The 22,500-nt window shown below is 41.1% G+C and overlaps 1 protein-coding gene across 1 annotated transcript in view; it reads left to right on the top strand.

Annotated features, from left to right (window-relative positions):
- The window catches only part of vtg3 (vitellogenin 3, phosvitinless), a 48,811-nt gene that overhangs the window by 16,358 nt on the left and 9,953 nt on the right, over positions 1 to 22,500 (top strand). Inside the window, exons 9-21 of the mRNA XM_062028626.1 lie at positions 1 to 4; positions 79 to 204; positions 1,973 to 2,191; positions 13,218 to 13,435; positions 13,512 to 13,609; positions 13,685 to 13,809; positions 13,878 to 13,979; positions 14,059 to 14,178; positions 15,826 to 16,015; positions 16,077 to 16,164; positions 16,229 to 16,414; positions 18,744 to 18,858; positions 18,921 to 19,083. The exon at positions 1 to 4 is cut by the window's left edge and continues 162 nt beyond it. Of these exons, the coding sequence (XP_061884610.1) occupies positions 1 to 4; positions 79 to 204; positions 1,973 to 2,191; positions 13,218 to 13,435; positions 13,512 to 13,609; positions 13,685 to 13,809; positions 13,878 to 13,979; positions 14,059 to 14,178; positions 15,826 to 16,015; positions 16,077 to 16,164; positions 16,229 to 16,414; positions 18,744 to 18,858; positions 18,921 to 19,083 (1,754 nt within the window). The remainder of the gene's footprint in view (positions 5 to 78; positions 205 to 1,972; positions 2,192 to 13,217; positions 13,436 to 13,511; positions 13,610 to 13,684; positions 13,810 to 13,877; positions 13,980 to 14,058; positions 14,179 to 15,825; positions 16,016 to 16,076; positions 16,165 to 16,228; positions 16,415 to 18,743; positions 18,859 to 18,920; positions 19,084 to 22,500) is intronic.

Genomic DNA, 22,500 nt, shown 5'->3' with positions numbered 1-22,500 from the left:
CAAGGTGAGCGGCGGAGACAGGCCTGGTAAAAAAAAAAGTGCCACTCGGAGTTTGAGGGGGATTGCTTTTCTTCTCAGACGTTCCTGAGCGCCCCCTTCAGTAAGGCCAACGTGCAAGTGTGGCACACGGCGGCGCTCGCTTACGGCTCGCTGGTGTACAAGCACTGCGCTTACTACACACCTTGTCCCCTGGCTGCTGTTCAGGTAAGGCAGCTCACCTTTCAAATGTTTTTTGTGGGAACTTTTTTTTTGGGGTGGGGGTAGGGGGGTTGTGGTCAATCATCCACAATCCTTATGTAGGCCAAGAACACAAGTTTTTCTTTATGCATTCTAACTCGTAAATAAACGCTAGCAAGAGTCAGCTAACAGTGGACGTAATAGAAGTCGCTTTATTCCGCCTTTAAAGCGCCTGTAAAAACATCCAAAAACCTCCATTGAGGTTTTATATACACAATATAAGTATATATGTAGTATCTAGTAACATTCATAATAACATGTAATATTTACATATTTTTATATATGTGTAAGTATATGTGTAATGTAGTAATGTGCATAACAACATGTAATATATACATGGTGTAAGTATGTCATGTAGTGAAATTCATAATAACATGTAATATATTCATACTGTAAGTATATATGTAATGTAGTAAAATTCATAATATGTAACATTTACATATTTTCATCATACTGTAAGTATATATGTAATGTAGTAACATTCATAATAACATGTACTATTTACATGTTTTCATCATGCTGTAAGTATATATGTAGTATCTAGTAGCATTCATAGTAACATGTCATATTTACATATTTTCATCATACTGTAAGTATGTGTGTAATGTAGTAACATGCATAACATGTAATATATACATGATGTAAGTATATGTCATGTAGTGACATTCATAATAACATGTAATATATACATTATGTAAGTATATATTTAATGTAGTAACATTCATAATAACATGTAATATATACATACTGTAAGTATATATGTCATGTAGTAACATTCATAATATGTAATATTTACATATTTTCATCATACTGTAAGTATATATGTAATGTAGTAACATTCATAATAACATGTCATATTTACATATTTTCATCATACTGTAAGTATATATGTAATGTAGTAACATTCATAATATGTAATATATACATGATGTAAGTATATATGTCATGTAGTAACATTCATAATAACATATAATACATACATGATGTAAGTATATATGTCATGTAGTAACATTCATAATAACATATAATATATACACGATGTAAGTATATATGTCATGTAGTAACATTCATAATAACATGTAATATATATATGATGTAAGTATATATGTCATGTAGTAACATTCATAATAACATGTAATATATACATGATGTAAGTATATATGTCATGTAGTAACATTCATAATAACATATAATATATACATGATGTAAGTATATATGTCATGTAGTAACATTCATAATAACATGTAATATATACATGATGTAAGTATATATGTCATGTAGTAACATTCATAATAACATGTAATATATACATGATGTAAGTATATATGTCATGTAGTAACATTCATAATAACATGTAATATATACATGATGTAAGTATATATGTCATGTAGTAACATTCATAATAACATGTAATATATACATGATGTAAGTATATATGTCATGTAGTAACATTCATAATAACATATAATATGTACATGATGTATAAAGCACAGAGTTCAACTATTGGAGTATTTTCTATGGTTGAAAATGGTACTGAACATTCACAGTTTTGATGTTAAAAGTTTAAAATAACAATTTAGAAACAGACAGTATTTTGTACAGGTATGTGTTATCCACATGTGCATGTCATGCGCAATGGTGAGTAGGAAAAACACTAACGGTATGACAGCTGTATGAATATTTCATTGTGTAAAATTGTTATGGTGACTCTAAAAGATTCCATTCCTGTTCCTAGCCGCTGCTTGACTTGGCCACAGAGAGTTTGACCAACAAGAATGAGGACGACATGGTTCTGTCCCTGAAAGCTCTGGGCAACGCGGGTCATCCGGGCAGCATCAAAACCATCATGCGCTTCCTTCCCGGTGTGGCCGCCAACCCGGTGGACGTCTCGCCTCGTGTGCGGAGCGCCGCAGTGCAGTCCATGAGGCTCATAGCTGCACGAGACCCCCACAGTGTAAGAACACCAGGGACGCGGCGGAAGACTTGAAAGGATCAAGTAAAAAAATAGTCGGGATGGGACGGCTCATGAAAAAGACCAGACCGCGTATGTTGTTCAGGTTGTTATGATTATGGGTGCAGATGACACTGAGGACATTGACGTCTGGCACCGATCCATCACCCCTATTTGTCCTACTGATTTACCTTGCAACACACGTAGAATCCAGCGTTGGCGTGCTATGCCAATGGTGCGTTCACACATGTCAGAACCCCTCCTATTACAGAGTTAGCTCTCGTAATCCTTTTTTAGTCTGTTTCTGTCTCTTACCGTGCTGCCACCACCCCAGCAAACCATGGCTCAGAGCACCGCAGAAGCCACTGCGGGGTTGTAAAAAGTGCGGCGGAAGGATCTCGGTCTCCTCAAACAGAAGCGGCTCCTCATTGTCACTGCACAAGTACAACAACATTTCATTTTCACCACACACCCGTTCAAGATTATTGTACAGGGTAACAGAACAAGAATGCTGATGGGTGGCCACATACGGCGCCCTGTAAAAGGTGGATGCTGTGGACGGGGGATTAGTAAAAAAAAAAAAAGCTTTGTGTAGACAGCGTTTGAGTTATGAGTCCAGTCCAGTTTATTTTTTAGGTCTTTAAACAAGTCCACTATTTCTATGTCTGATCCCTGGGTAGTCTCCAGTGTGGGTGGTGGAGCTCACAGTCTCCAACACCAACACACCTCTATCTGTGGTGGACAAATTCACCTACCTGGGATCCACAGTCTCCAACACCAACACACCTCTATCTGTGGTGGACAAATTCACCTACCTGGGATCCACAGTCTCCAACACCAACACACCTCTATCTGTGGTGGACAAATTCACCTACCTGGGATCCACAGTCTCCAACACCAACACACCTCTATCTGTGGTGGACAAATTCACCTACCTGGGATCCACAGTCTCCAACACCAACACACCTCTATCTGTGGTGGACAAATTCACCTACCTGGGATCCACAGTCTCCAACACCAACACACCTCTATCTGTGGTGGACAAATTCACCTACCTGGGATCCACAGTCTGCAACACCAACACACCTCTATCTGTGGTGGACAAATTCACCTACCTGGGATCCACAGTCTCCAACACCAACACACCTCTACCTGTGGTGGACAAATTCACCTACCTGGGATCCACAGTCTGCAACACAAACACACCTCTACCTGTGGTGGACAAATTCACCTACCTGGGATCCACAGTCTGCAACACCAACACACCTCTATCTGTGGTGGACAAATTCACCTACCTGGGATCCACAGTCTGCAACACCAACACACCTCTATCTGTGGTGGACAAATTCACCTACCTGGGATCCACAGTCTCCAACACCAACACACCTCTATCTGTGGTAACAAATTCACCTACCTGGGATCCACAGTCTCCAACACCAACACACCTCTATCTGTGATGGACAAATTCACCTACCTGGGATCCACAGTCTGCAACACCAACACACCTCTATCTGTGGTGGACAAATTCACCTACCTGGGATCCACAGTCTCCAACACCAACACACCTCTTTCTATGGTGGACAAATTCACCTACCTGGGATCCACAGTCTCCAACACCAACACACCTCTATCTGTGGTGGACAAATTCACCTACCTGGGATCCACAGTCTGCAACACCATCACACCTCTATCTATGGTGGACAAATTCACCTACCTGGGATCCACAGTCTCCAACACCAACACACCTCTTTCTATGGTGGACAAATTCACCTACCTGGGATCCACAGTCTCCAACACCAACACACCTCTATCTGTGGTGGACAAATTCACCTACCTGGGATCCACAGTCTCCAACACCAACACACCTCTATCTGTGGTGGACAAATTCACCTACCTGGGATCCACAGTCTGCAACACCAACACACCTCTATCTGTGGTGGACAAATTCACCTACCTGGGATCCACAGTCTGCAACACCAACACACCTCTATCTGTGGTAAACAAATTCACCTACCTGGGATCCACAGTCTCCAACACCAACACACCTCTTTCTATGGTGGACAAATTCACCTACCTGGGATCCACAGTCTCCAACACCAACACACCTCTATCTGTGGTGGACAAATTCACCTACCTGGGATCCACAGTCTCCAACGCCAACACACCTCTATCTGTGGTGGACAAATTCACCTACCTGGGATCCACAGTCTCCAACACCAACACACCTCTTTCTATGGTGGACAAATTCACCTACCTGGGATCCACAGTCTCCAACACCAACACACCTCTATCTGTGGTGGACAAATTCACCTACCTGGGATCCACAGTCTGCAACACCAACACACCTCTATCTGTGGTGGACAAATTCACCTACCTGGGATCCACAGTCTCCAACACCAACACACCTCTATCTGTGGTGGACAAATTCACCTACCTGGGATCCACAGTCTGCAACACCAACACACCTCTATCTGTGGTGGACAAATTCACCTACCTGGGATCCACAGTCTGCAACACCAACACACCTCTATCTGTGGTAAACAAATTCACCTACCTGGGATCCACAGTCTCCAACACCAACACACCTCTTTCTATGGTGGACAAATTCACCTACCTGGGATCCACAGTCTCCAACACCAACACACCTCTATCTGTGGTGGACAAATTCACCTACCTGGGATCCACAGTCTCCAACGCCAACACACCTCTATCTGTGGTGGACAAATTCACCTACCTGGGATCCACAGTCTCCAACACCAACACACCTCTTTCTATGGTGGACAAATTCACCTACCTGGGATCCACAGTCTCCAACACCAACACACCTCTATCTGTGGTGGACAAATTCACCTACCTGGGATCCACAGTCTGCAACACCAACACACCTCTATCTGTGGTGGACAAATTCACCTACCTGGGATCCACAGTCTCCAACACCAACACACCTCTACCTGTGGTGGACAAATTCACCTACCTGGGATCCACAGTCTGCAACACCAACACACCTCTACCTGTGGTGGACAAATTCACCTACCTGGGATCCACAGTCTGCAACACCAACACACCTCTATCTGTGGTGGACAAATTCACCTACCTGGGATCCACAGTCTGCAACACCAACACACCTCTATCTGTGGTGGACAAATTCACCTACCTGGGATCCACAGTCTCCAACACCAACACACCTCTATCTGTGGTAACAAATTCACCTACCTGGGATCCACAGTCTCCAACACCAACACACCTCTATCTGTGATGGACAAATTCACCTACCTGGGATCCACAGTCTGCAACACCAACACACCTCTATCTGTGGTGGACAAATTCACCTACCTGGGATCCACAGTCTCCAACACCAACACACCTCTTTCTATGGTGGACAAATTCACCTACCTGGGATCCACAGTCTCCAACACCAACACACCTCTATCTGTGGTGGACAAATTCACCTACCTGGGATCCACAGTCTGCAACACCAACACACCTCTATCTGTGGTGGACAAATTCACCTACCTGGGATCCACAGTCTCCAACACCAACACACCTCTATCTGTGATGGACAAATTCACCTACCTGGGATCCACAGTCTGCAACACCAACACACCTCTATCTGTGGTGGACAAATTCACCTACCTGGGATCCACAGTCTGCAACACCAACACACCTCTATCTGTGGTGGACAAATTCACCTACCTGGGATCCACAGTCTGCAACACCAACACACCTCTACCTGTGGTGGACAAATTCACCTACCTGGGATCCACAGTCTGCAACACAAACACACCTCTACCTGTGGTGGACAAATTCACCTACCTGGGATCCACAGTCTGCAACACCAACACACCTCTATCTGTGGTGGACAAATTCACCTACCTGGGATCCACAGTCTGCAACACCAACACACCTCTATCTGTGGTGGACAAATTCACCTACCTGGGATCCACAGTCTCCAACACCAACACACCTCTATCTGTGGTAACAAATTCACCTACCTGGGATCCACAGTCTCCAACACCAACACACCTCTATCTGTGATGGACAAATTCACCTACCTGGGATCCACAGTCTGCAACACCAACACACCTCTATCTGTGGTGGACAAATTCACCTACCTGGGATCCACAGTCTCCAACACCAACACACCTCTTTCTATGGTGGACAAATTCACCTACCTGGGATCCACAGTCTCCAACACCAACACACCTCTATCTGTGGTGGACAAATTCACCTACCTGGGATCCACAGTCTCCAACACCAACACACCTCTATCTGTGATGGACAAATTCACCTACCTGGGATCCACAGTCTGCAACACCAACACACCTCTATCTGTGGTGGACAAATTCACCTACCTGGGATCCACAGTCTGCAACACCAACACACCTCTATCTGTGGTGGACAAATTCACCTACCTGGGATCCACAGTCTGCAACACCAACACACCTCTACCTGTGGTGGACAAATTCACCTACCTGGGATCCACAGTCTGCAACACAAACACACCTCTACCTGTGGTGGACAAATTCACCTACCTGGGATCCACAGTCTGCAACACCAACACACCTCTATCTGTGGTGGACAAATTCACCTACCTGGGATCCACAGTCTGCAACACCAACACACCTCTATCTGTGGTGGACAAATTCACCTACCTGGGATCCACAGTCTCCAACACCAACACACCTCTATCTGTGGTAACAAATTCACCTACCTGGGATCCACAGTCTCCAACACCAACACACCTCTATCTGTGATGGACAAATTCACCTACCTGGGATCCACAGTCTGCAACACCAACACACCTCTATCTGTGGTGGACAAATTCACCTACCTGGGATCCACAGTCTCCAACACCAACACACCTCTTTCTATGGTGGACAAATTCACCTACCTGGGATCCACAGTCTGCAACACCATCACACCTCTATCTATGGTGGACAAATTCACCTACCTGGGATCCACAGTCTCCAACACCAACACACCTCTTTCTATGGTGGACAAATTCACCTACCTGGGATCCACAGTCTCCAACACCAACACACCTCTATCTGTGGTGGACAAATTCACCTACCTGGGATCCACAGTCTCCAACACCAACACACCTCTATCTGTGGTGGACAAATTCACCTACCTGGGATCCACAGTCTGCAACACCAACACACCTCTATCTGTGGTGGACAAATTCACCTACCTGGGATCCACAGTCTGCAACACCAACACACCTCTATCTGTGGTGGACAAATTCACCTACCTGGGATCCACAGTCTCCAACACCAACACACCTCTTTCTATGGTGGACAAATTCACCTACCTGGGATCCACAGTCTCCAACACCAACACACCTCTATCTGTGGTGGACAAATTCACCTACCTGGGATCCACAGTCTCCAACACCAACACACCTCTATCTGTGGTGGACAAATTCACCTACCTGGGATCCACAGTCTCCAACACCAACACACCTCTATCTGTGGTGGACAAATTCACCTACCTGGGATCCACAGTCTGCAACACCAACACACCTCTATCTGTGGTGGACAAATTCACCTACCTGGGATCCACAGTCTCCAACACCAACACACCTCTACCTGTGGTGGACAAATTCACCTACCTGGGATCCACAGTCTGCAACACCAACACACCTCTACCTGTGGTGGACAAATTCACCTACCTGGGATCCACAGTCTGCAACACCAACACACCTCTATCTGTGGTGGACAAATTCACCTACCTGGGATCCATAGTCTGCAACACCAACACACCTCTATCTGTGGTGGACAAATTCACCTACCTGGGATCCACAGTCTCCAACACCAACACACCTCTATCTGTGGTGGACAAATTCACCTACCTGGGATCCACAGTCTCCAACACCAACACACCTCTATCTGTGGTAACAAATTCACCTACCTGGGATCCACAGTCTCCAACACCAACACACCTCTATCTGTGATGGACAAATTCACCTACCTGGGATCCACAGTCTGCAACACCAACACACCTCTATCTGTGGTGGACAAATTCACCTACCTGGGATCCACAGTCTCCAACACCAACACACCTCTTTCTATGGTGGACAAATTCACCTACCTGGGATCCACAGTCTCCAACACCAACACACCTCTATCTGTGGTGGACAAATTCACCTACCTGGGATCCACAGTCTCCAACACCAACACACCTCTATCTGTGGTGGACAAATTCACCTACCTGGGATCCACAGTCTCCAACACCAACACACCTCTATCTGTGGTGGACAAATTCACCTACCTGGGATCCACAGTCTGCAACACCAACACACCTCTATCTGTGGTGGACAAATTCACCTACCTGGGATCCACAGTCTCCAACACCAACACACCTCTTTCTATGGTGGACAAATTCACCTACCTGGGATCCACAGTCTCCAACACCAACACACCTCTATCTGTGGTGGACAAATTCACCTACCTGGGATCCACAGTCTCCAACACCAACACACCTCTATCTGTGGTGGACAAATTCACCTACCTGGGATCCACAGTCTCCAACACCAACACACCTCTATCTGTGGTGGACAAATTCACCTACCTGGGATCCACAGTCTCCAACACCAACACACCTCTATCTGTGATGGACAAATTCACCTACCTGGGATCCACAGTCTGCAACACCAACACACCTCTATCTGTGGTGGACAAATTCACCTACCTGGGATCCACAGTCTGCAACACCAACACACCTCTATCTGTGGTGGACAAATTCACCTACCTGGGATCCACAGTCTCCAACACCAACACACCTCTTTCTATGGTGGACAAATTCACCTACCTGGGATCCACAGTCTCCAACACCAACACACCTCTATCTGTGGTGGACAAATTCACCTACCTGGGATCCACAGTCTCCAACACCAACACACCTCTATCTGTGGTGGACAAATTCACCTACCTGGGATCCACAGTCTCCAACACCAACACACCTCTTTCTATGGTGGACAAATTCACCTACCTGGGATCCACAGTCTCCAACACCAACACACCTCTATCTGTGGTGGACAAATTCACCTACCTGGGATCCACAGTCTGCAACACCATCACACCTCTATCTGTGGTGGACAAATTCACCTACCTGGGATCCACAGTCTCCAACACCAACACACCTCTATCTGTGGTGGACAAATTCACCTACCTGGGATCCACAGTCTGCAACACCATCACACCTCTATCTGTGGTGGACAAATTCACCTACCTGGGATCCACAGTCTCCAACACCAACACACCTCTATCTGTGGTGCACAAATTCACCTACCTGGGATCCACAGTCTGCAACACCATCACACCTCTATCTGTGGTGGACAAATTCACCTACCTGGGATCCACAGTCTCCAACACCAACACACCTCTATCTGTGGTGCACAAATTCACCTACCTGGGATCCACAGTCTGCAACACCATCACACCTCTATCTGTGGTGGACAAATTCACCTACCTGGGATCCACAGTCTCCAACACCAACACACCTCTTTCTATGGTGGACAAATTCACCTACCTGGGATCCACAGTCTCCAACACCAACACACCTCTATCTGTGGTGGACAAATTCACCTACCTGGGATCCACAGTCTCCAACACCAACACACCTCTATCTGTGGTGGACAAATTCACCTACCTGGGATCCACAGTCTGCAACACCATCACACCTCTATCTGTGGTGGACAAATTCACCTACCTGGGATCCACAGTCTCCAACACCAACACACCTCTATCTGTGGTGGACAAATTCACCTACCTGGGATCCACAGTCTCCAACACCAACACACCTCTATCTGTGGTGGACAAATTCACCTACCTGGGATCCACAGTCTCCAACACCAACACACCTCTATCTGTGGTGGACAAATTCACCTACCTGGGATCCACAGTCTGCAACACCATCACACCTCTATCTGTGGTGGACAAATTCACCTACCTGGGATCCACAGTCTCCAACACCAACACACCTCTATCTGTGGTGGACAAATTCACCTACCTGGGATCCACAGTCTGCAACACCATCACACCTCTATCTGTGGTGGACAAATTCACCTACCTGGGATCCACAGTCTCCAACACCAACACACCTCTATCTGTGGTGGACAAATTCACCTACCTGGGATCCACAGTCTGCAACACCAACACACCTCTATCTGTGGTGGACAAATTCACCTACCTGGGATCCACAGTCTGCAACACCATCACACCTCTATCTGTGGTGGACAAATTCACCTACCTGGGATCCACAGTCTCCAACACCAACACACCTCTATCTGTGGTGGACAAATTCACCTACCTGGGATCCACAGTCTGCAACACCATCACACCTCTATCTGTGGTGGACAAATTCACCTACCTGGGATCCACAGTCTCCAACACCAACACACCTCTATCTGTGGTGGACAAATTCACCTACCTGGGATCCACAGTCTGCAACACCATCACACCTCTATCTGTGGTGGACAAATTCACCTACCTGGGATCCACAGTCTCCAACACCAACACACCTCTATCTGTGGTGGACAAATTCACCTACCTGGGATCCACAGTCTGCAACACCATCACACCTCTATCTGTGGTGGACAAATTCACCTACCTGGGATCCACAGTCTGCAACACCAACACACCTCTATCTGTGGTGGACAAATTCACCTACCTGGGATCCACAGTCTGCAACACCATCACACCTCTATCTGTGGTGGACAAATTCACCTACCTGGGATCCACAGTCTGCAACACCAACACACCTCTATCTGTGGTGGACAAATTCACCTACCTGGGATCCACAGTCTGCAACACCATCACACCTCTATCTGTGGTGGACAAATTCACCTACCTGGGATCCACAGTCTGCAACACCATCACACCTCTATCTGTGGTGGACAAATTCACCTACCTGGGATCCACAGTCTGCAACACCATCACACCTCTATCTGTGGTGGACAAATTCACCTACCTGGGATCCACAGTCTCCAACACCAACACACCTCTATCTGTGGTGGACAAATTCACCTACCTGGGATCCACAGTCTGCAACACCAACACACCTCTATCTGTATGCTTATAGTGGCTCTGGAGACTGACCCCCCATAGGAACCCAGTCTGGCATCATTGTTTTTTACTCACCACCCCTTTAGTATCCACCTTTTTCTTACCTTTTTTGGGGCACCGTAAGTGGCGACCCATCAGCGTTCCTGTTCTGTGTGTCTGCTCTTGGACGGGTTTGTGCTGGAAGTGACATTTCGTTGTACTCGTGCAGTGGCAATAAAGTCCTTCCTTCCTTCCTTCCATCCTTGCCCTCTACCTAAAACCCAAAAGTGCCTCAAGGTCACGTGATGGCAACCCCGCAGGACTATTGGGATGTACCATTTTCTGTGACGTTAAAAACAACATCAATGTACACCAAACCGAACAAGAAACGTGTCAGAAATGGGATTCTGATTACAAACCCCGTTTCCATATGAGTTGGGAAATGGTGTTAGATGTAAATATAAACGGAATACAATGATTTGCAAATCCTTTTCAAGCCATATTCAGTTGAATATGCTACAAAGACAACATATTTCATGTTCAAACTCATAAACTTTATTTTTTTTTTGCAAATAATAATTAACTTAGAATTTCATGGCTGCAACACGTGCCAAAGTAGTTGGGAAAGGGCATGTTCACCACTGTGTTACATGGCCTTTCCTTTGAACAACACTCAGTTTTGGTTTGGGAAGTGAGGAGACACATTTTTGAAGTGGAATTCTTTCCCATTCTTGCTTGATGTACAGCTTAAGTTGTTCAACAGTCCGGGGGTCTCCCTTCTGCTATTTTAGGCTTCATAATGCGCCACACATTTTGTAATGGGAGACAGGTCTGGACTACAGGCAGGCCAGTCTAGTACCCGCACTCTTTTACTATGAAGCCACGTTGATGTAACACGTGGCTTGGCATTGTCTTGCTGAAATAAGCAGGGGCGTCCATGGTAACGTTGCCTGGATGGCAACATATGTTGCTCCAAAAGCTGTATGTACCTTTCAGCATTAATGGTGCCTTCACAGATGTGTAAGTTACCCATGTCTTGGCCACTAATACACCCCCATACCATCACACATGCTGCCTTTTACACTTTGCACCTAGAACAATCCGGATGGTTCTTTTCCTCTTTGGTCCGGAGGACACAACGTCCACAGTTTCCAAAAACAATTTGAAATGTGGACTCGTCAGACCAGACAGCGTTTCTGGGTGTTGTTGATAAACGGTTTTCGCCTTGCATAGTAGAGATTTAACTTGCACTTACAGATGTAGCGACCAACTGTAGTTACTGACAGTGGGTTTCTGAAGTGTTCCTGAGCCCATGTGGTGATATCCTTTACACACTGATGTGGCTTGTTGATGCAGTACAGCCTGAGGGATGGAAGGTCACGGGCTTAGCTGCTTACGTGCAGTGATTTCTCCACATTCTCTGAACCCTTTGATGATATTACGGAGCGTAGATGGTGAAATCCCTCAATTCCTTGCAATAGCTGCTTGAGAAAGGTTGTTCTTAAACTGTTCAACAATTTGCTCAGGCATTTGTTGACAAAGTGGTGACCCTCGCCCCATCCTTGTTTGTGAATGACTGAGCATTTCATGGAATCTACTTTTATACCCAATCATGGCACCCACCTGTTCCCAATGAGCCTGTTCATCTGTGGGATGTTCCAAATAAGTGTTTGATGAGCATTCCTCAACTGTATCAGTATTTATTGCCACCTTTCCCAACTTCTTTGTCACGTGTTGCTGCCATCAAATTATAAAGTTAATGATTATTTGCACACAAAAAAATCAAATATGTTGTCTTTGTAGCATATTCAACTGAATATGGCTTGAAAATGATTTTCAAATCATTGTATTCTGTTTATATTTACATCCAACACAATTTCCCAACTCATATGGAAACGGGGTTTGTAGATCCGAACCCTAAAAAATAGGTAAATGACAGAAGCGTACATACGAAAGAACTCAACAATAATCTTGGACTGTTTCAGATCCAAGACATTACCATGAGCCTTTTCCTGCAAAAGGATCTTCCTGCTGAGATACGCATGTTGGCCTTCATGATTTTATTGGACACAAAGCCCCCCATGGCTCTGGTGTCCACTGTGACCGCACATCTGCAGGAGGAAAGCGACCTCCATGTGGTTAGCTTTGTGTTTTCCTACTTGAGAAGTGTGGCCAGATCCAGAACTCCCGACAACCTTTTCCTGTGGGTAGAACGATTGGAACGATATCGTTTCGTGACACTTGAACAGTCCCTGTAAGTTTGGTTGTTGTGTTCAAAGGTCAACTGCCTGCAACATAGCCGTGAAAATCCTGGCCCCGAAATTCGGTCGCCTCAGTTACCGCTTCAGCAAGGCCATGCGCATTGACTGGTTCAACGGTTTGTTTGCATCCCGCAAGATTGTTGGTGGTTTCCGTCATCTGTAGCTGACACTTGGCTCCTTCCTCCTCGTAGACGATTTCCTCTTCGGCTCAGCCGCAGAAGGCTTCATGCTCAAAAATGCCAAAGAAATCGTCCCCAGTGAAGTCATGATGAAAGGGAAAATGTATTTCATCGGTAGAATCGTGCAGCTTCTGGAGGTACGGTGTGTTTTCATGCGTCTCAATACCAACTCCAGTCAATCCTCATTGTGTTTTCTTTCATCAAGTTGGGTTTCCGTGCTGACGGACTCAAGGATATCATCGGCTCCAGCATCCCCGGGTTCAAAGGAGATCTGAGTTTGAGTGACTTTTGGGCTATCTATCAGCAGGTCTGTACAACATCTTGACTGTCACCCTAAATTCACCACGAGTTGTGTTGTTGGTGGCAATCGTATTGTGTTGTTTCAGCTTCAGAACTGGGAACGTGCAGCCGGCAACAAAACTCTTCTTCAGCTTTATTCTCGCGCTGCTGGACAAGAGTGGTTCTACGCTGACATCAACAAAGAGTTTGTCCGCAATCTTATCAACGTGAGTTCATAAAGCACCGAACAGCTCCAATTGTAGAGTTCCCAAATTGTCGCTTCAAATTCTGTGGCCTCACTACAATGTGATTTAAAAACATTAATAATGTCCTGTATTTTCCGGTCTATGGAGCGCCATAGTTTTCCATATATTAGCCGCACCGGACTATAAGTCGCAGATATATACGTTGTGAAATGAGTTATTTACACAGAAATATTTTATAAATGTTTATTTACATACCTTAATCGTTTCCAAACGGTGTCTGTAACAGGCAGTAAAACGGCTGATCAAACAAAACAGAAGTCATCGTCATGGACTCGCTAGCTGTGCAAGCTAGCTCTCCAATCAGCTAAACAGACTCAATAACTCCACGCTGACGTTTTGGTGAATTTACTGAGGAATTTGTGAAAGTGAAACACTACAAAAAAGAAGCACTACCCGTAAATGGAAGAAGACCTGCAGTAAGCGAACACGTCCATACGCAAACAATAAAACACTTTATAGGTGTATTTGCTTGTTTTTTTAGCTACTATTTTTATTACGGATGTTATCGGAGAATAATTCATAAATTAACCGCACTGTCTTTAAAAAGGTAGGAAAAAAGTAGCAGTTTATAGTCTGGAATTTACACTACGTATTATCCGGTATATAAGCCGCACCCAATAATAAACATATAAAAAAAGGTTTCCATATATTAGCCGCACCGGACTATAAGTCGCAGATATATATGTTGTGAAATGATTTATTTACACAGAAATATTTTATAAATGTTTATTTACATACCTTAATTGTTTCCAAACGGTGTCTGTAACAGGCAGTAAAACGGCTGATCAAACAAAACATAAATCATCGTCAAGGACCCGCTGGCTGCGCAAGCTAGCTCTCCAATCAGCTAAACATACCCAATAACTCCACGCTGAGGTTTTGCTGAATTTACTGAGGAATTTGTGAAAGTGAAACAATACAAAAATAATGTAAGTTAATAATACTAACACAGACACTCGTAGACGTGTTAGCATATTAGCTAACGACTAGCTTGATTACATTACGATAGCACGCTTTAGTAAGTAAGAATTGTTTTAGTTGTATTGTAAAACTTACAAACGTTGCTTGGAGTGATGAATGAAGAATTCATACGAGTATAAAACGCTATGGACGGCTATAAAACTAAACGGCACTTCTACTTCCGGTTCAAAGCTTTTAAACAGCAGGAAACATTAGTTGGCAATGACCCAGCTGCACCTGCAGTGAGTTAACTCGTCCAAAAGACGGCGCCATTGGACCAACAATAACTCACCTGTTGAGGTGTATTATGGCCGCAGGGTTCAAAACGTAGGAAAAAGTAGCGGTTTATAGTACAGAATTTACGGTGTATAAATGTTATTTCATAGGGATTTAATAATGTAAAAAATATATATTTAGAAGGTTATAAACAGTTTTTTTTAAACTTCTGACTAGGAAAATTTTGCATTTATTGATAATAATCCTGCTTTTGGTCAGGCCTGGGTCCAATTAGATAAAGGAGGGACGACTGTGATTCTTGGGTCAGATTGACAGATTGAGGAACACGTGGAGTTAGTGAATGGCGCTCATTAGAGACCGCCCCGCAGCAAAAACTGTGGCCTGAACTGGCGCTCTCATTTGGACTGGCAGGCTGTCAGTCCATCTGCAGGCAGAGAGAGTCCCGCCTGGGCGGCCATGGAGACTTTACAGAAGGGAATATCATGGCATCGCACCAAATCCTTCTTGATCTTGGAGACGCGCTACTTCCAAGCGACCACCCTGGGCCTCCCCCTGGAGATCAGCAAATATTACCAGGCTCTGAACGGAGTCACCGTCAATGGTGAGAATCCCCCGTCCACATTCAGACCTCGCTGGAATAAATGTTGTCGGCTTCGCTTTAGCAAAAGCTGCGATAAATCCACCGCCGACCGAGCGCCTCGGACAACTCTTGACTTCGGAGATTTCCCTGGAGACCGATGGCTGGGTCGGGTAATCAACGGCAGTGACTCACCCGAGTACGTTAGCGTCTCTCTACTCAACGTTGTCTTTGCAGTTGCACAAAGGACCTGTGGTTGTTCTACGGGGTCAACACGGAGTTCTTCCAGAGCGGCGCTCAACTGAAGAGCAAAATACCGATCTCTGTTCCATGGAAGCTGTCCGCCAAGGTTAATGTGCGAGAAAGACGTGTGGCGCTGGACATACCTTTGAGCAAAAAGGAAATTGAACTCGTCTCAGTCAGGTAGGATGTGGTAAAACTGCACTTTTGGGGATTCTGCCCATCATTCCAGATCCGTAGGTGAGACAAGAGCACGTCTTTCCCTTTTCTATGCCTTCTAGATAGTAAAAAACAGCCAGCAGGAGGCGGCTAATAAAACAGGTAATAGGGATTCACCTGTTAGACCTATAAAGCGCTCTAAAAGCCTCCTTTGGGTGTCCAAAACACAGCCCGGGCACCATTTGCGGCTTGCCTTTTTACATAATTAATGTCAAATATATTGTGAAAAAGTATATTTTTTAAACAAATTGCAATATTGTGAAGAAAACTTTCCATACAATGTTTTTTTAGGAATATTCAGAGATTTTTTTTATTTTACAAAACAAAATTATGTCATTTTACAAGATTAAAATCAAATACATAAGGATATATATATGTATGTAAGTGTGTCGATATATATATATATATATATATATATATATATATATATATATATATATATATATATATATATATATATATATATATATATATATATATATATATATATATATATATATATATATATATATATATATATATATATATATATATATATATATATATATATATATATTTTGTTGTTGTTGTTGTTTTGTTTTTTTTAATTGTAATATTTTGAGAAAAAAGTTGTCATTGTACAAAACTTATATTGGAATATTTTCAGAAAAAAAAAGCAATTTACAAGAAAAATTATGCATTTTAACAGAATTAATGTAAAATATATTGTGGAAAAAGTATATTTTTTATATCCATTGCAATTTGGGAGGAAAAATGGTCATACAATGTTTTTTAGGAATACTCAGAGATTTTTTTATTTTACATAACATTTTTTTATTACATGTATTATTTATTACAAGATTGAAGTCAAATATATAAAGATATATTTTTATTTTTATTTTTTTATTTTGAGAAAAAAGTTGTAATTGTACAGTAATTACTAATCGGTTTTTCTCTAATTTTTTTTTAGAAAAACATTACTAATTTTTATAGAAAAAAAGTTGTGATTGTACAAGAATTATATTGGAATATTTTGGAAAAAATAAAAATTTACAATAAAAATGATGCCTTTTTACAGAATTAATGTGAAATATTGTGAAAAAAGTATTTAAAAAAAAAAAAATTTTAATGATTAAATATTAAAATACACACATTTTCATACAATGTTTTTTTAGGAATATTCAGAGATGTTTTAAATTTTACAATATATATTTGTATTTTTTAATTTTTTACAGTGTAATATTTTGAGAAACAATGTTGTCGCTGTACAAGAGTTATGTCTGAATATTTTTTTTAAAAGATAGAATTTTACAACGAAAAAATATGCCATTTACAGGATTAAAGTCAAATATATTGTGAGAAAAGTTATATATTTGTTTTTAGAAAATAAGTTGCAATATTTTGAGAATAAATTGTCATGCAATATTTTTTGAGGAATATTCTGAGAATGTTTTTTTTTTTAACAAAACAAAACTGTAATTCGACAAGGTTGAAGTTAAACATGAAAGAAAAAAGTTTTTTGAATTATGTCGGCATATTTTGGGAACAAAAAATAATTTTACAAGAAAAATTATGACATTCTACAGGACTAAAATATTGTGAAAATCCTATTTTTAGAAAAAGGCTGTATTGTGAGAAAGTAATTTTATAAGAGTTGTGTAGAAATATTTTAACAAAAAAATATTAAAAAAAATAAGTTTTAAAGAAAAGGGTATGGCATTTTGCCAAATATTTTGTTAAAACAAAGCCATTATTGTTTTAGAGAACAAGTTGCAATATTGTGAGATTGTTGTTTTCATTAAAGAGTTTTGAGGAATATTATGAGAATTGTTTTTTTCTGTACAAAACAAAGTTATCAAATTTTACAAAGTTTAAGTGAAATATATTTTGAAGAGAAAATTGTCATTGTACAATAATTATGCACCCTAGAACTATTTTGAGACAAAACTCTAAATTATATTGAAATGGACCCAAAACCCCCCGAACCCCCCTCGAAATTATCCGGTTTAGTGTAGACATATCCTTAGAGTGGTCCACCACATTCCGATGTAATGGCTGCATTTACAAAAGAAAGGTAGCTAATTGTCGGCTGTTGAGTGGTATATTTTTAAGTTTTAACAGCCTTTTGGCTGCCTGGTAGGAAGGAGGTAGGAGTTCTGGGCGTGTTGACAGATTTCAGGTGGTTCCACCAAACAAGTCACTCCTCTGATTGTCAAAGTGGATGAGTTGTAAAAGACAGAATTAGTGTGGAATGAAGTTTTCAGAATGAGTCCAAACCCAACAACGTTTGTCCCGCTCTTCTCCCCACAAACAGCTCCAATGTTTACGCCGTCTCTCGGAACAGCGAAGAGCCAACTTTGTCCAAAATGACTCCCATGATTCCCACCCCCGTCGGGGATGCGGCGGTGGTCCGGCCGGAAAGCTCAGCGGTATGACAAGCTCCCCCTGGGGGAAAGGAGTGGCAGTAAAGTGTGATGTTTGTGTGCTGCAGCCGCCCAACACCTGGCATCCCAGGAGCAAAGCGTGCGCCCAGAGTAACATCTACGGGGCGGCACTCTGCGTGGAGTCGGAGATGAGGAGAGTGTACTACCACCAGGAGTACCCCTTGTACTATTTCCTGGGCTACACCAATTTGGCGCTGAAAGCAGTCCCAGGTGAGAAGACGCACGACTTAACCACAGAACACCTTTGAGTGCTAAAAGAAAAAACATTGTTTTTATTCCCATTATAAAATCGATAAATCATATATATATATATTTATATATATATATATATATATATATATATATATATATATATATATATATATATATATATATATATATATATATATATATATATATATATATATATATATATATATATATATATATATATATATATATATAATTATATATATATATACATGCATACATATATAATTATATTTTCTATTTGAAAAAGAAAAAATATGTACACATATACATAAATATTGATATATGTGCATATATAGAGAGATGTATAGATATATAATTATATTTTTTTATTTGAAAAAGAAAAAATGAGAGAGAGAGAGAGAGAGAGAGAGAGAGAGAGAGAGAGAGAGAGAGAGAGAGAGAGAGAGAGAGAGAGATGTATACATATATTTACACATATATACATATATAATTATTATTCTTCATTTCAAAAATGTATATGTATATGTGCACCAGTGGCGTGCGGTAAGGTTCATGGCTGGTGAGGCACTGACTTCATCACAGTCAGATTTACAAACATATGAACCCTAAAGATGATCTTATTCACCATTTGATTGGCAGCAGTTAACGGATTATGTTTAAAAGCTCATACCAGCATTCTTCCCTACTTGGCACTCAGCATCAAGGGTTGGAATTGGGGGTTAAATCACCAAAAATTATTCCCGGGCGCAGCGCCGCTGCTGCCCACTACTCCCCTCACCTCCCAGGGGGTGAACAAGGGAATGGGTCAAATGCAGAGGACAAATTTCACCACACCTAGTGTGTGTGTGACAATCATTGCTACTTTAACTTAACTTTAACTTTACACATACAAACTGTAGCACACAAAAAAGCATATTTAATAAAAAAAACGTTATTATGGTCTTACCTTTACTTATAAATGATGTCCATGCACCGCTGTTGTGCTGGATTAATGCACCCCCGCCATAGAATGCACCCCCTGACGGGAGTGTTGTATCAACTAAAGCCCACACTTAAACTTTCCACATGCAAGATTAAATCTATTTAAAAAAGTTATTTAATAAGAAGCCAAAAAGTACAAAAACAATAATGTTGGTGTTGGAGGAGTTGTGAATGAATGAAATATGAAATCCGTGCTGCAGTCTGCAGGTGTACCTAATGTTGTGGCCCTGTCATTCACAACTCCTCCAACACGAACATTATTGTTTTTGCACTTTTTGGCTTCTTATTAAATAACTTTTTTAAATAGATTCAATCTTGCACGTGGAAAGTTTAAGTGTGGGCTTTAGTTGATATAACACTCCCATCAGGGGGTGCATTCTACGGCGGGGGTGCATTCTCTACCACAAGGAGGCGGGATTACTGCGAGCCTCACACAGTGCGTCTTCGCAGCCGTTTTATGATTGCTCAGCACAAGAACTACGTTACACACATACAGTTGTTGACAAAATACACTGTACATTATATACCTCAGCTAACTCAACTATGGATATGTATAATATAATTCATATAGCAATACGCTCTCACTGCACAGCAGGCCAGCAGTTAGCCCAGTCATTGCGCAATCCATGTTGAGGCACAACTGAGTGACGCCTCAACTGGCTGCTGATCACCGCACCGTCTCTTCTCACTATTTGAACGGCAAATGTGAAAATTCAGCGATTTTGAATAAAAATGATCTAAAACTAGTGAAGTTAAATGGAAAATAATTTTATAGTATAATCACTGGATATACATATAACAATTTAATGATTTTTTTTTCTTTTTACATTTTTTTCTTTCCATGATGTCAGGTGAGTCCCCGCCTCACCTGCCTCCCCTGACTGCACGTCACTGATGTGCACATATAAACATACAATTAAATAAATGATAAATGGGTTATACTTGTATAGCGCTTTTCTGCCTTCAAGGTACTCAAAGCGCTTTGACACTATTTCCACATTTACCCATTCACACACACATTCACACACTGATGGCGGGAGCTGCCATGCAAGGCGCTACCAGCAGCCATCAGGAGCAAGGGTGAAGTGTCTTGCCCAAGGACACAACGGACGTGACTAGGATGGTAGAAGGTGGGGATTGAACCCCAGTAACCAGCAACACTCCGATTGCTGGCACAGCCACTCTACCAACTTCGCCACGCCGTCCCCATACACATGTATTATTATTTTTATTTGAAAAATAAATATATATATGCATATATAGAGAGAGGTATATATACTTATTACTTATATGTACACATATATAATTATTATTTTGCATTTGAAAAAGAAAAAATCTATATACATAAATGTACACAAATAAACATGCACATATACATATGTTATTTTTATTTTTTGAAAAAAAAAAAAAATATATATATATACATATACAGAAATTAATGTATACATATATTTACACATATATACATAAATAATTATTTTTAATTTGAAAAATAAAAAATATATACATATACATATACGTACACATGTAAACATACACATACAGTATGAACATATATTATTATTTTTTATTTGAAAAACAAATAGAGAGAGAGAGAGAGAGAGAGAGAGAGATACATATACATATATTTACACATATATACATATATAATTATTATTTTTCCTTTGAAAAAGACAAAATATATATACATATACATATATGTACACATATAAACATACACATATATACATATATTATTAATTTTTATTTGAAAAAAAAAAAAAATAAATAAATATATATATATATATATATATATATATATATATATATATATATATATATATATATATATATATATATATATATATATATATATATATATATATTTACACATATATACATACAGTATATAATTATTATTTTTCATTTGAAAAATAAAACTTATACATATATGTACACCTATAAACATATACATATATTATTATTATTTTTTTGAAAGAAAAAATAATATACATACAGTATGTGTAAACAAAATATACATGTTTATATTTTTTGCAATTTCTTTTTAAGAAGCATTTTTTGGGATTCAAAACAAACAACTATAATTGATATTATTACTAATATTATTTTTGATACTGTTTTAGTTTTAATTTTTTATTATTGTATTTAATAAGGATTGTATGTCTTCCAAATTGCTTGGCACATATTTATTGTAATTTCTATTCTAGTACTTTTCTAAACTACTGAAAAGCTGAGATTGGGAGGAAGTTGGTGTTGATTTATTTTTGTTTGATGAGACTAATTAACATTCGGTGGTCTTTGTAAATAAACATTTTAAATCACGTCTTTCAGGTCAACACTGCTTGTAAAGGTCTTTTGTAAGCAGTTTTTAAAATGCTTTATTGTAGTTTAGTTAGCAACTAATATATTCCCAGAATGGTGTTGGATGGACAA

The sequence above is a fragment of the Entelurus aequoreus genome, linkage group LG19 (genome assembly GCF_033978785.1).
Source record: "Entelurus aequoreus isolate RoL-2023_Sb linkage group LG19, RoL_Eaeq_v1.1, whole genome shotgun sequence".
NCBI lineage: Eukaryota > Metazoa > Chordata > Actinopteri > Syngnathiformes > Syngnathidae > Entelurus > Entelurus aequoreus.
Note: the sequence above shows the minus strand (reverse complement) of the source record. Positions and strands in the feature narration are given on the sequence as shown.